Source organism: Electrophorus electricus, chromosome 6 (genome assembly GCF_041902795.1).
Source record: "Electrophorus electricus isolate QZ-2024a chromosome 6, ASM4190279v1, whole genome shotgun sequence".
Taxonomy (NCBI): Eukaryota; Metazoa; Chordata; class Actinopteri; order Gymnotiformes; family Gymnotidae; genus Electrophorus; species Electrophorus electricus.
The window spans coordinates 29593952-29609555 of record NC_137502.1 but is presented as its reverse complement, the minus strand read 5'-3'; the positions used below and the strand labels follow the sequence as shown (position 1 = coordinate 29609555).

The 15604-nt window shown below is 38.8% G+C and overlaps 1 protein-coding gene across 2 annotated transcripts; it reads left to right on the top strand.

Moving 5' to 3' along the window:
- Positions 1–7103: 7103 nt before the first annotated feature.
- trhrb (thyrotropin-releasing hormone receptor b) lies at positions 7104–9181 on the top strand. 2 transcript variants are annotated; one of them, XM_027019569.3, is made up of 2 exons: positions 7104–7491; positions 8590–9181. In XM_027019569.3, exons 1-2 carry the CDS (start codon positions 7429–7431, stop codon positions 8959–8961), a joined length of 435 nt encoding a protein of 144 aa, XP_026875370.1. In that variant the 5' UTR covers positions 7104–7428; the 3' UTR covers positions 8962–9181. The 2 variants fall into 2 exon arrangements, with proteins under 2 accessions (XP_026875370.1, XP_026875369.2); XM_027019568.3 differs by having other exon boundaries at positions 7104–8193.
- The last annotated feature ends 6423 nt before the right edge of the window (positions 9182–15604 follow it).

Here is a 15604-nt window from a genome sequence, read left to right as displayed (position 1 = left end):
AAAGACTATATTTTATAAAAACATATTTCATCTGTCACCACTCACACATCCTTACATATGTATGAGAGTGCACAATGCGCACACACATAAGTCACTGGAGTGTACACACTCGCACATGTTTCAGTTTGAAGAAAGCGAGGGCCAAGATTATATGTTTAAAAAAGTATCCACATTTATGAACAACAAATGATATGAAAGTACAAGCAGAAAAAAATACAAGATACTGTATCTTGTTCCCTATTTTACATCACTGAACACACACAGTGACTCCCCCGAGGTCCCCCAAATCTGTCAAAGGATGCTTAATGGGCACAGACAGTCAACTTATTAGAAATCCATACACTCATCATCGGCAGATTTGGAAGGCACCACGGAATGATATATGTTCTCCTCCAGCTGACGACAAGGAATCTGAGCTCATGTCACCCAGATGCAATGCATCGTGTTTGTTTACTGCTGCCTGATGATGTGATGTTTCTGCTGATGGATTTGCTGTGAAACAAGTGCAGGGCAGAGCTAAGAATCACCGTAGAAAATCGCTGAGCAGGAGCAGTGAGGCACAGCACAGGCTGCGCCGGCATAGCCGGGGGGCCAGATGACCTCCAGAAGAAACCTGCCAGCCGGGGATGTTACGCATCTGATGTTCTGAACAGGCAGGACTATGACCGGATGAATTACCAAACAAGACTAAACTTGAGCTCCACACTCTTAGTTCCCCCCTCCCCCCTGTGTATCAGTAATGGAAAAGGCAATTATAATAACATACTGGACCGAACAGCTTTAGCCAAATTATTTAATTAACACTAAATCTATTTGGGTAATTTCAGTTATAGAACCGAATTTAAGTTTTACGCAATGAAGGCTTTGAAAAGAATGAAATACATTCAGATTTGTATAGCTTGTACAGTCACACATGTACACTCCATGGTCAAACATGTACACTCTACAATCACTCATGTACATTCTACGGTCACACATACACTCTATGTTCACTCATGTACACTCTATGTTCACACATGTACACTCATTGTTCACACATGTACACTCTATGGTCACACATGTACAATCTATGGTCAAATGCATGTGGATTCCACTCCTACTTACTGAGTTCAGGTGTTTCATCCACATCCATTGTTCATGTGTGTAAAATCAAGCACATAGCCGTGCAATTTCCATAGACCTACAGTGGCAGGTGCATATGAGTTGTACTGGTGAACTCAGTGACTTTAAGATTTAAAGGATGGCACCTTTGCCTCAAATCCGTTTGTGAAATTTCCCTTCTAGATCTGCCCTGGTCAAGTATTGTGAAATAGGAGAGTCTAGGGGCAACAATAGCTCAGCCAGGAAGTGGTACACCATATGAGCACCAAAGAGCACAGCTGTGAAGTGCTGAACTGTAGCGGAGCTTCAGCAGGTGGCGTGGCTGTCATGCATCGTAACTTATCGTTTTATGTTTAATAAATAAGTTATACACGATCTCTGGTCATTAAAAGAACAACAGCTGCTGACGTGCTGCTTCTAAAGATTCCACCGCTCTGCGTAGGCTAAACGGCCTGTTTCCATGGAACTGTGCAGTGCATTTTCAAGAGACCGACAGCATATGACTGATACATTGATATACATGGCAAACTACTACATGTTATTGTATTAAACACATTCTGGTTGAACAAGAAAATGAAATAAATATGTTAATGGTCATACATCCTTTTCGCTGTTGCTGTCACGGAATTCTCGCCTCCCGCGAGTCACGTGGCTTGGCCCGCCACGTGCAGTGAGAGGATCTGTGTTTGTAGCTACACCTGCACACACTTGCGCCTCGTCTTGTCTTAATGTATAAACCCTTGTCAAAGTGTGCAATGTGATGGTCATTGTTGAAGTAGCATGTTGTTTGTGTGGTAGTGTTTAAACGTAGCGTTCGTAACTGTTAGTCTGACTCATGTCAATAATTATTCATGTTAGCCATCGTCGGTGTTCATGTAGTCTGCATTACTGTTCACATTGTTTATGTTACACGTGAGTGCCCCGTTGCCATTGGTGTTTTGTGTTATTAAATGTCTCACACATCGAGAGATTCTGTGCATCCTGCCCCACTCCATCCCGCACTCGGGCACACGTTACAGTTGCAACAATCTTTACTGTGTTATCTTTACTCAGATATTTGCAATAATTATTTTCCAGGGGTTACATTTAAAGTTCCGTGTGTTTGGCTCACACATATACCGAACATGCATTCTCTGTCCCTGGTTGTGAAGAATGTAGTATGTAAAAACCCTCTGTTGCATCACTTACTACAGAGTTTAAAACTGCTTCTGGAAACTTGCAAAAGAACTGTGCATCTGGAGCTTAATGAAATGGGTTTCTGACCAACCAGCTGCACACAAGCTTGAGACCATTATGCGCAATGCCCACATTTGGAAATGTATTTGTGGAGTGATGAATTACACTTTTTTATCTGATGGATGAATATGGGTTTGGCAGATGCCAGGAAAATGCTATTTATCAGCATGCATAGTTCCAAAAGTAAGGTTTGGTGGAAGAGGGATAGTGGTGTGGGGCTGTTTCCCAGGATTTGGGCTTGACCTCTTAGTTCCCGTGAAGGTTAATGTTAATGCCACAGCATACACAGATATTTTATATGTTTCCAACATAGTGCAAACAGTTTGTAGAAGACTCTTTCCTGTTCCAATATGACTGTGGCCCTGTGCACAAAGTGAGTACCTCACTGACCTCAACCCCACTGAAGACCTTTGAGATGAATTGCATTGTCCATATAACACCAGTCCCTGACTTCAAAAATGCTCTTTTGACTATGTAGTGTAAATAACATATTCCCTTAATGTATGTCCTTGAATAAAATGTTACAAGAACATACAATTTGGGAAATTGTGGTGCTGTGTAAAAAAGCAAAAAAACAAACAAACAAACAAAAAAAAAACAAAACAACAATGAAAAAAAAGGAACAGCAACATCACATAGGCTACTTGCTACAGTTGGTCACAGATTTTCAGGACAGCAGAGAGGAGAAGGGTCAAGCCAGTGCCTGCTGCTTATGACAGCAGACACAGGCGAGCCGGACGGACACACTGCCACAGGGCTTCTGCCTTTCTTTCCCTCATTACCTCTGAACACGTGCCTCCTCCAAGCCCATAAATCTGCATGGTCAAGGACCACTTCAGACTGTAAATATGGCATACAGCTCAGCTGCCAGGTACTACATTAAGAGAACGAAACTGTAATGTATTCAGAGATTAGGGTGGAGCAGTTACATTTATATGGATAGCGGAAAAATGCACTCACGTGTATTCTGCATCAGCTGGTTCAATGATTATGTTGGCTTTGTATGGTAGATGTCCATATGTGGTTTGAAGGATGATTGTCTGTGGGTTTAAAAAGGCTTTGTTGACAATTGAGGCAAAAGTGGAGCGTTCTAAATTGCTCAATTCCTGTAAAAGGATCCCAGAAGCATTTTGTTGAAGGACCAATCAAGAGTCAGACCATTTACTGAAACAATAGACTGCAAAGAAAAAAAACTTGGTTTTTTTGTTTCCTATTAGCAATCAGACTCCATTTACACATTATATTAATATGTGTGAGCAGATCACAAGTGATGAGTGTTAAGCACAAGTATAAATGGGACCATATATGTCTAAGAGACATATTGTGATCCAGTGACTCAAATCAGGTGGTCAGGGTACCAAATGCCCATGAGGCATCTGTAGTGTAAAAACTACTCCAACTCAAATCATCCCAGACAACAGCCAAGAACCATTCTAAATATGACATCATCATGGAAAATGGTAGTAGAACCATTTAAATATGCTAACTAACTAGCTTGCAACATGGATAAGAAAGACTTTCTCTCTAGATGGAGACAGTAAACGATGCCTTAGGGCAAATCTTGGGCTGTTCAAGCAGCTCCTCATTGTTGACTGGAGTTGTATTGTTGACTTTAATATCTTCAGGAGTAATTTTTGGCTGCAACACAAGGTGGCAGTAAAGCATATTTTTTAAAAGAAAAAAAGAAAAAAAAAAACTTTGCTCTTAAAGATTCTGAATTCCAAGTGGTATCCTACCTGTGTAACACAGTGCGGTATATCAGAATGCCATAGTCTAGAACACCAAAAATTATTGCAAAGGATGATGTGTTAATCCTGTGCAATACTTTTGCAGATCGAGTCACAGAGGTATAGTCAAGATCAGATAGCAGATAATGGTATGGTGGCTACATCTGCTCAGGTTCTCCGCATTGCATCCTGTCAGTATCTGATGCTCTTAAAACAAATCATCTAATAGGCTACTGGAAATGACAGAATCTTGACAGTCAGCAGTAGTAACAGACCACCAGCTGCTAAGGTGGTGACCTCTCCCCTCTGTCACCCTGACAACAGCCCTCATGACACATGTGTAAAGCTCTAGCAGGAAGACAGGGCCTCTCTCAGATTTGTCTCGGTGCCATAGTCACAGTTGGTGAGGAGGAGAGTATTTCTCACCTCCATCATTTTGGACGAATAGAACAACAGCGCCATCCCCGATGAGTCAATAATAGTCATAAAGGGGCCATATAGTGAAGATTTCTGCCAAATGTTACTGATCCATTTGGAAAATAGGAGGGGAAATCATATACAATTTTGAGAATGTCACGATCCATTACATAAGGAAGCGGTATGTGTGTGTGGGGGGCCAATTACCTACACACCACATTGTAAATCACCCAGAATCCTGTTTTGTATTGCAAAGCTTAAACTGCCAAAAACCAGGCAGACACCCAAGTAAAAAGAAACAACTTTAATTCAGAGCTGAAACACCATGATACTTCAGTCTCATCAGAGATGTAAAATCTGTAAACATATTTGGAAGGTACTCTTTCTTTTTTGTTGTAAGATATAATAAGGTCCTGAATTAAGTTAAACAAGATTAATGCATGAAATTCTCTGGAACTGGAGATGCAGGCACAAATTGAGCAGAACAAAGGCAGAGGCCTCAAAACTTCACTGATTACTCAAAAACACCATTAAGACAAACTTTTTCAAAACACCTGTTAACACCCCTCCACACACACACACACACACACACACACACACACACACACACACACACACACACACACACACACACACCCTTCCTAGTGGCTCTGGTGTTGGTGTTTGCTAATATAGCAAATAGAATAATTCTGGGCATTAGTTAAAATTGCATTATGAGTTCCTCATTCACAATGAGTGTACAGACATCAGTTTATGAAAATCCTGGCATCAGGAGCTGCAGTTTTAAAAAATTTAACTGCAGAGTACAAACACCTTGGACACTGATTCAAAAACAGTTCTTGTAATCCATGTACTCCTTAGCACCTGGGGAAGAGGGAAAGCCCCTATACAGTCTTTCACTCCTGGGGACTTCACATCATCTTACAACTGTACTCTGCATGTAGCCTGGGCCATATTAACAGGAAAGCTGATGCAAGCACCTCTAAATTCACAGACTTGGTCTTCAATAATCCATGACTCTCCTTTGATAAATGAGATTAAATTGAAGGTTAGACCCGTCACCTCTGACCTGTACACAGCTAGATCCTGCCCCGACCTGCCCTGCACACGCACACAATTTTTCTCTTTCGCTCAGTTGAGCTGAAACGAGCATACAAATCAGCCTCACATGTACTGAACAAACGACCTCTCACTAATGATCATATTTACAGAATATACAAGTTATTTACAAAGTTATTTACCTATGACGACAAATTAAGTATGGTAGGCAAGAAGGCAGTGTGGATGACAACACAAATCATGAGAGAACATAATTCTTGGGGTTATCAAATTAATTGGGAATTATATTGAGTTTACCATACTTTCCAAAACAATCCCTGAAAACAGGTTTATATCTATGAAAGATGACTCCTACTTTAGCAGAGAAAACCCTTACACCTACCATGGTATTAGTTTAGTTTACTTTGGCTTAGCGATGGCCAGCCCACTTACATACATATGTACACAGTGCACAGGAAATCAAGTGAAACGAAATCCAACGAAATGAGCCCTAATGACAACCTTAGAGGGCTGGCAGTGACAACAGATCACAAGTTAATACAAGATGTAAATAAAGCCTTTGGTAGTCACTTTGTTACACCTAAAAGACCACAAAACCATATATAATATAATATAATATAATATAATATAATATAATATAATATAATAATAACTAGAAATAAATAACTAGAGTTATGTTTGTCACCTAACAGCCATTCAAAAGCCCTGCATTTTCTTTCATTTTTTTTAATTTAACTGAAAGCCAAACAACCCTTTAATCTCAAAACATTGCAATATTGACCTACAAAACGTGGTAAATATACTTTATTAGAAACATTTCTTTATAAGAAACACCTTTTATGTGTAGATACAAAGTAATAGCCCACAAGTTGCTATGCACAGTACAGGCTATACCATTCATCAGCATTTAGCTTCTGACCATGGGACTGCTTCTGCGTGAGTGTGACACTGACCCGTTTGAAAAAAAAAAAATCCCTGTGTCACTGGTGTGTTAAGAATGGTTCACCACTGAAGTAATATCAGCAGTGACCCTGTGGTCAGAAAATGACCCGAGATGAAAGGCATATGGCAACTGCTGCGCTGTAACTGCATACCTATAAGTAAGTGCAAACTATGTGTTTTTATAAAGTGGGTGTTGAGTGCTTAGTCTTAGTCGCCACACATTTAGCTGCATCTTAGATGATCCGAAGAAAAACAATGACCATTTCATGGCATAAATGAGCAGAGCTAGTTTAGCCTAATGGAGCAAGAAGGACGTTCAATACAGCCCGAGTGGCTAGTGTATCAATCATATGTACATCCAATTGATTGGTTTGATCGATCCTGCATAATTCTTTCAGGCAGTACAAAGACTGAAGTCAAAAGTTAAAGGTTTATGATGCGAAAGAAAGAAAAGAATGCTCCTTAAAATGCCGGAAGTAGACAATCATAAAATGAACGCCCCAGAAAAGCAGTCCTCGGAACGACTAAAATAAGAGCATTCCCGATAATCTGAATTGCCCTGCAGACTTCCCAAGAACGCCCCTGTTGCGCAATGAATTATGCAGCCTGTAGCGAAACGAAATCAAGCGCTACAGGCGCTGCCCTTCACAGACCCATTTTATATGACAGTGGCACGTACCGCAGACAACACTAGCAGTGCAGAGAACGCACCTGAACACTTTTTTATTGAATAGAAAGGATGAATGGCCTCTAAATCTTTTTTTCTTTAGCAAGCATTGCTTCTTTTGGATTATATATGTATACCTACATCAAAATCACTCCGATTAAATTACTTTTATGTTAATTCAAGTTGCCGTACCTGATATTAAAACACCAGCGGCAAATACTTAATCGGTCAGCCGAGTATGTATTAAGATATTTTCTCCTTTTTTACAAGATCGCGAGAATGGAGAACTTAACTTCTGCCAACAACACGTTGGGGTGGACCGACCGCAGTATAGAATACAAGGTAATCAGCGCTTTTATAGTGTTCGTGATTTGCGCTTTGGGCATTGTGGGGAATGTGATGGTCATATTGGTGGTCCTCACGACAAAACACATGCGGACCCCTACCAACTGTTACTTGGTCAGTTTGGCTGTTGCAGATCTTATGGTGTTGATAGCCGCCGGCTTGCCGAGTGTAGCGGATAGCGTTTACGGATCCTGGGTTTTCGGTCATTCCGGTTGCCTGTGCATAACTTACTTTCAGTATTTAGGAATCAACGCATCCTCGTGCTCTATAACAGCCTTTACTGTTGAGAGGTACATCGCAATATGCCACCCAATCAAAGCACAGTTTTTGTGTACCTACTCTCGGGCAAAGAAGATCATATTTGGAGTTTGGCTTTTCACGTCGATGTATTGTGTGATGTGGTTTTACCTGACTGACATTGAAGAGCTTATGTACGAGGACGTAACCATTATAACATGTGCATACAAAGTCTCCAGAAAGCTGTATTTGCCGATCTACTTTTTTGATTTCGGTGTGTTCTTCGTTCTACCTCTCACGCTTGCGACTATTTTATATGGACTCATTGGAAGAATTCTTTTCCTGAATCCGATACCCAAAGAAAAGGTTAAGAACGGACACAAAGACTTTTCAACGAGTAATAAAACATATATAAACAATTCAAGTCAGAGCTCAAGTGCGACTGCAACCTCCCGAAGACAGGTGAGCCTCTAATACATACTTAGTAAATCCAGTGACGGCAGTAGTCGCAGCAGTTCTTATGTTGCAATAATTTTTAACAAAGACTTTAGGAACACAATTTACGTTATTTGTCATAGGAAACACCAGGAACAACTAACCCAGTAACAACAGCGATCACAATATGGATAATCATTTTCAATATAGGCCTGCGGCTCACGCAAGCAGACTTGCTGCGTATTTTCACTTCATAATGCTCTTTAACACTTAGATTTCATTCTTTTGGTATAAAAATGCTATTAACATCTTTTCTCATTTCCGTAACACTTAACAAATGCATGACAGGGGACTCGGGACGGAAGAATGCTCAATCACCTTTACTTTTTTAAGTGTAGCTAAATATTGCTTCCCCCATGACAGGTAACTAAGATGCTGGCCGTGGTGGTTATTCTTTTTGCTGTACTCTGGATGCCCTATCGCACTCTTGTGGTGGTCAACTCTTTCCTTCAGGAGGCCTACCTGGACGCATGGTTCCTGCTTTTCTGTCGCACCTGTGTCTACCTCAACAGCGCCGTCAACCCCGTTATCTACAACGCCATGTCGCAAAAGTTCCGTGCTGCCTTCAGGAAACTCTGCAGCTGTGGAACCCGCGCTCAGGCGAAACAGGCGGCGTACAGTGTGGCCCTAACCTACAGTGTTGCTAAGGAAACGTCTATGATCGAGAGCACAGAACACTTTTCGACGGAGATAGATGAACTGACAGAAGACCACAATGATCTGGCAGCCAACTAGCAGGCTCTCGCCCAGGAGAGCTGTCCTGAAATGGCCATCAACCAGGTCATATAATAAATGGCTTATCTACGATAGTCATATACTTAAAGAATGTATTTAAGAGATCCCAATTACAGTTAGCATATAGCTGTATAACTTAAATATTGACATTTACTTGTCAGTTCTATACATCGATTCGATCTCTCTGGCACTCATACATACATACATACATATATATACACATACATATACATACACACACACACACATATACATACATATATATATATATATATATATATATATATATATATATATATATGTATATGTGTGTGTGTGTGTGTGTGTGTGTGTGTGTGTGTGTGTGTGTGTGTGTGTGTGTGTGTGTGTGTGTGTGTGTTTAGCTACACTCAGAAGTAAAGTCCATTGAGAAGTGTTACATACAAATTCCCTTGGTCCCTTTGGTAAGTGTTAGGGAAGTAAGAAAAGGCTTACACCTAACACTCGAGATTCTTTACACAGTCCATCTTACACAACCTCTTATTCTGGACCTTTCCTAAGTGGTACAAGGCCCTGTCTATATAGGTTTGAAATTAAAAGGTTGGTTTCCTAGAGGAAAAGTAAGATGAGTATTGATGCCTAAAGAATGTCTTTGGAAACTCAGATGTTGATTAATGAACCTGCCTTCTCCCTACAGAGGAACAGAAGAGAACTGCTGGTGCTGTGCTTACTAGCAGTTAATAGCTAGTTTACCCAGCTACATCTAAATATAAACTGTCTGGTTAGCAACAGACACTTTAGCTTAGAATGTAAGGCATCCAAATCATATGAGTCTGTGAAAAGTTGCTGTTCAGGCAATATAAAACAGAGTGCTCTCTGATGTCAAATATTCATAAATGTCTACCTGAGAACAATCAGATGTAAATAAGCAGAACCGAGTTTCTAAAAAACAATATGTCACTGAGAGGACTAAGAAGAATCAGAAACATTGGCCAAAACCATGGAATATATTCATAATCAAACCATGTTCATCTTAAACAGAGTTAATGAGAATGTAACTCCCATTAAGAAAAAGCACTGTACACTGTGAATTTAAATTGATGGACAGAAATACTGAAATAATGAAAACATGGAAAAAGATTAGTGAAAGCACAATGAGGGATTTTAGCTGTGGCTTTGTTATTCAGCAATGAATGAATGAATGAATGAATGAAAAATTGAAATTGAAAAAAGGGAGATGAAATATTTTAGCTGTGGTTTGCTCATCAACAATAAATGAATGAATCAGAAAGAGTACATTATTTTTTTACATTGTAATTAGTCTTATTTAATTTGTCAGATTTTTTTGGTCAATCAAACAGAACATCATGAAATCTTTAACAACACATTCACACTGGGATATACAATGCTTCTCTTAGACTAATATTATAGAACATTAGACCTAATATAGAATAGCAGTGGGCTAAAAGTTTTTTTTATCTAACGTTGACACAATTATTACTTATACAGATTGTCTTCTGTTTTCTCATTAATCAAAAGCTCCTTTTATTAATGAGCACTTTTTGCTGTGTATTCCTTTGTGCATTTAATGCCATTGTGTTTTATTCTTAAGGGAATTAACTGTTAAAAGTGAACAGCTATTCATATTTGTGCGGTCTTGTGGTGTTACACAGTTTGGGTGCTTATGGTCCTGTGGTGTAAGGCAGTTTCAATGTTTGAAAGCTTGAAGTCCAGTTCCATAAATGCGCCATTGGTATACCCAGTAAACTAGTCACGAATTTGGTCTTATAGCTGATAAACATTTAATGGATCATGTCATCCATCGGTTATGGACAGTGTTCAAGGCTAATTGCTCACCGTTCACACAATGGCTTCACAAAATCAACAGGCACCCACATAATAGCCACAATGAGAAAAATAACCTCCAAAGTAGGATCAATGTCTGTTAAAAAAATAAATAAAAAAATAAAAAAAAAAATTTATATATATATATATATATATATATATATATATATAATTTTTTATAGTTGTCTTTTCCTTTGAACACATACAAGTGCATTTAAACATTTTTGTGCTTGTGATTTGGCCTATTGTTGAAACTGACAGAAAATGCATGTTCGCAGTGCTTTTATGATTAATAAATTTGTTTGTGAATGTAAGATTATTCAGTCCTTGGATGTAATTAGTATTATTATCATCAACTGAAATCGTGACTGTGGCTATTGTGTCTGCATTTCTGTAATTTGTTGCCAGGCAGTTGTACTATACTGAATTTCCAAATACAAACCTTACATTTTACAGGGTTATTTGGAAATAAAGCTAAATAGACTCTGCAATTGACTCTGAGAATGTGTGCTGTGCTTTCATTCAAAGAAAACAAACTTAAATCCTTATCATTAATGAATGCATATAAATGCTACAGAATTATTTCATTTTAAAGGTTACAAAAGTAATATCTTTACTATGAATTTGTGCACAATGTTACTGTTTCCATGTTAGTCCCTTTACTGGCTGTAGTATGGCTGGTTATAGCATAGAACAAAGAGGTTAATAGTTAATGGGAATACCTTCTGATTATACCTATAGCAAAACTTGGATAAGCTCTGACGTCCAGTATTAGAACTGTATTTCAAACTTGAAGAACTCCAGCCTGTCACAAACATCACATAACAATGACAGGCCCTGACAGCTTGTTCTACACACACATGAAAGCATGTTCATCACTGTGTTTCTAACTGTTGGTCAGAAAAAAACCTGAATAACAGAGGAGACAAAAGTGTCAGGCATCAGGATGAAATGCAAATAATTCACTATACTGCAGATCAGTCAAACCAAACTTACTTGGGACTAAAGAAAGCTACCAAATGCATACCCCACTTTGCAGCAAGGTTTTACAGTCCCAGAGCCCATACAATCAGACTGTAGGGATACAGAGCATTTAGACAAGGGCAGAGCTAGAAATAATCTTGGTATGGCCTCAGACTAGTACACGCAATTAAAATCAACACAAAATCAACCTATTTGAAACCTAGAAATGGCTTTAACCACTACACAGTGTGAAGGTCTCCAGGAGCTGGTGAGGTTGGCTTCTACTCTGCCGTAATAACTTGGTTTATGCTCCTCATACACGTCTAGTTTCTCCCCTATGTCTTCTCATTTAGTCTTCCCTTAGTGCAATCTTCCAGTCATATTAAATTCTCTCCTGACTGGGAGGTTGAACACTGCATTCTACATCGGGATGAAAGACTTACTACCATTTTAAACATCATGGATTTGGCAGATTTAACAGTCAGCAATAGCCAAAATCACAACAGATTTATCTCCAGATTACACAACTTCATAGCATAATTTCTGAAGAAATTATGCAGTATTATGAACGTTTTTGCAATCATAATATTATTACCATAAATGTGTCTGAAATAAATACCATACAAAGATTTAGCAAATTTAATATTTAGATTATACTTGTTTAAATGCAAACCCAGTAGCATTTCATATGTAAATGCATCTAGTGTCCTTATTAGAACATGCAACGTGTTGCTGAACATAAATTTATGCTCACTTGCATTTAAATATAAAACATCATAAAAACAGCATAAACAAGTTTCTTTTAAAGTGAAAAATCTTTCTTCATGCTTAACTTTAGCCACTGTGGTGAGAGAAGGGGGAGGTTCCTGGTACCCAGGCTGAGGAACAGCTGTGGTCAATTAGGCGTTTGAGATTAGGATGAGCCTTGAAAGAACCAGTAAGGTGTGTCTCAACACACGGTCTCAATTCTAAAGCCTCCGCTCAGTCCACGCCCACCCTGTGGAGGGGGGGTGGGGTGGTACATAACAGGAACACAGGAAGGGAGGTTCATTTGGAACAGGTGCTCTTGGAATGAATGGAATGCTTGTATAATTTGGAAGAACAAAATAAAACAATTTTGTATGAAAGAGGAATTTTCCTGTGAGATAGTTAGCCGGAAGCTACAGTTGAGATAGTTGGACTGATCAAAATGAGACTGCGGGTCCAATCAATTTTATTCCCTAAATAATGAACTGGAAGCCTTTCTAAATACAAGTAGAATGAATTCCTACAAATAAGAAGGTAAGTGAGAGCTGTAGGCATTGAATGAACATATTTCGCAGTAGATTTACATTGAGAAATAGTAATAGGAGAACAGGAAATAGAGAGAAATTTAATAAATTACTAATATACTAATTATAATATTTTAATAGCATTTAAATTTTCCTAAATTAACCACTATTGTACATTACTACTCTAAGATTTACCAGTGGTTTATAACAGTAAAATACTGTCTCACACAATAACTCTTTTGCCAGTGTTCCTGAGTTGACTATGCCAAAAAATAAGATGGAGCTCCACAAATAGCCAGAATGGCCAGATTTCATTGAAATATTCCATGAAATCACAGTAAAGGGTCATAATCATGAGCAGCTACTTTGGGATGAGACAGATGCCACGGTTATGGGAAGACATTCATATAAATGATGCAAATCTGTCTCCCTGTTCAAAACCTACCCTCTCTCAGCCAAGTTAAATGCTAAAAGTGAAATCAGAGGAATTTTGGTTTTACGCTGAACCTCTTCACATAGCCCTGCCCTAGTTGCTCACCTGGCCAGTTTCTTTGGAAAAACTAACAGTATCGCGTCATCAACTGCTCTTTGGCCATGATCAGACCCATCAGATAGTGGTGCCATTTGAAGTGGTTATAAGACACTTCCCATTTAAATGTAGAAACATGTGATGAAGGGAAATGATGGAGAGACAAGTGAGGAAGTTCTCAGCAATGAAGCATTTAGTGACATTTATAACCCCTCTCATAGAGCATGAAAATAAGGGACATTTATTAATGTCCATCAGTCAGTGTGACAGCAGGGAAGCAGAGCTTCCTCTATAGATAATTCTCATAGATAATTAGATATGGCATGTTCTCATAGATAATTACTTCCCTTCTATATTAGAGGTAGTAAGAGACTTTTAGAAACAGGTTCTTCAGCTAACAAGAGATCTAAAGATAGGAATCCATCAACAGAGCATTTTGTGTATGGACGTGCGAGTCAAACTAAAAGGTATACTTTTTCACTTATTGCTTTATGTTTAGCTTGTTACGTCTTCATCTACAATTCAACTGAACACGTGCTCCAGAGCCCCTGCTTGGCATCATGGTCCCATTTACTGAACTACAGTCCCTTTAAAGGGGCAATTCTGTTATGGTGGCATTCTTGAGAACTTTACAAAGATGCTAAATGGAAAAGCCAGTGTCTCAGGAACAGACAACGAAATGACCATCACTGCTCAGGACCATAAACAAGCTCGGTGGTACACTGAACGAGAACACTTTGCTTTCAGGGCTCTGCTAGAGTAAGATTTCTTTGCTACAAAGGAAGAGCCTAAATATGAGATGACAAGATATCAATAAGAAAGAGTGAGGATAGAGAAAGTAAGAATAACTAGAAACTAGAAGGGATGAAATCATCAATGTAGTAGGAAAAGATAACTTATTTTCCAGTCAATTAAGATTCAATGAAATGCATAGCGACCTAATGAAAGAGTCACATTCTACAATAGCAGAAATGTAACATTTATTACAGAGGGTTAGAGATGACATCAAAGGCAGATTTACTATAATTATAGGCTGTCTTTTGACAACAGATCATTCACAGGGTTTGGGACTAATTATATCTACAACGAATCTGTGTAATGTCAATGATGCCAGTGAAAATGTGCAACCATTTTTCACCACTGGCATTAATATTAAGAAAATGTCATATTTTTATGTAGGCTCCACAGAAAAACAAGCAATAAAAAGATCTGGATTTTGTCCTCTTTGCGAGACTGCCATTGCTGCCAGCACTAGTTCAGTACAACCAATGAAATGTGCAGTTCAAAGAATTCCCTTTGCACATTAGTTCATGAAAGACAGGAGATATACTATGCAACATCTGAATCGACGTTTGCATAAAAGGTTTGTGCCTTCGGATAGGTGGATTTAAGGATACCGAGCCTCTTCACCGCAGTGTAAGGTACAAGTAAAGCGAAATTCACTTGTAAACATGTAACAAATTCCCAAATCGCAACGCAAACAAAACAACTCCCTTGGTTCGCATTGATATCTTTGTCGCATGATCAGTTAATACATACAAAAGCGAACAACTGCAAACTGACAAGCGACGTTAGGGTTTTCAAAAGGTTGCGCTTTTCCTGTCTGCATGACGGTTTTCAAAACGAATCTTTGCTCATTTCTGTGACCTTAAACACCGTTTCCGTGTGGATGGTATGCCAAAACACAGGGGAAAAAAACCCCAACTTTTTCAAAAATATCCGGATTCGTGTGGTCAGGGTCTAAGTGACTTTATTCATCTGAAACAGACAGAAAATTACGCGGTTTTCTGTTGATTTCCATGCACCTCTACTGAGTCCCCAAACGCAAAGAATCTCTGTGGCAATCTGAACATTTTTTTTTAAACAAAGGATAAAGTCATTATGTAGAAGCATTTAAACCAGGTCATGACTTTATGACTGCAATCTTTTCTTAATGAAATCAGATTAAATATTACATATTATTAATCTGTCACGTTGACAGAGGCCACGTAGATGGTCTCTTGAACATAATTATCTCCACGAGTCAAATATTCTGAATAATCTTTTATGCATACAA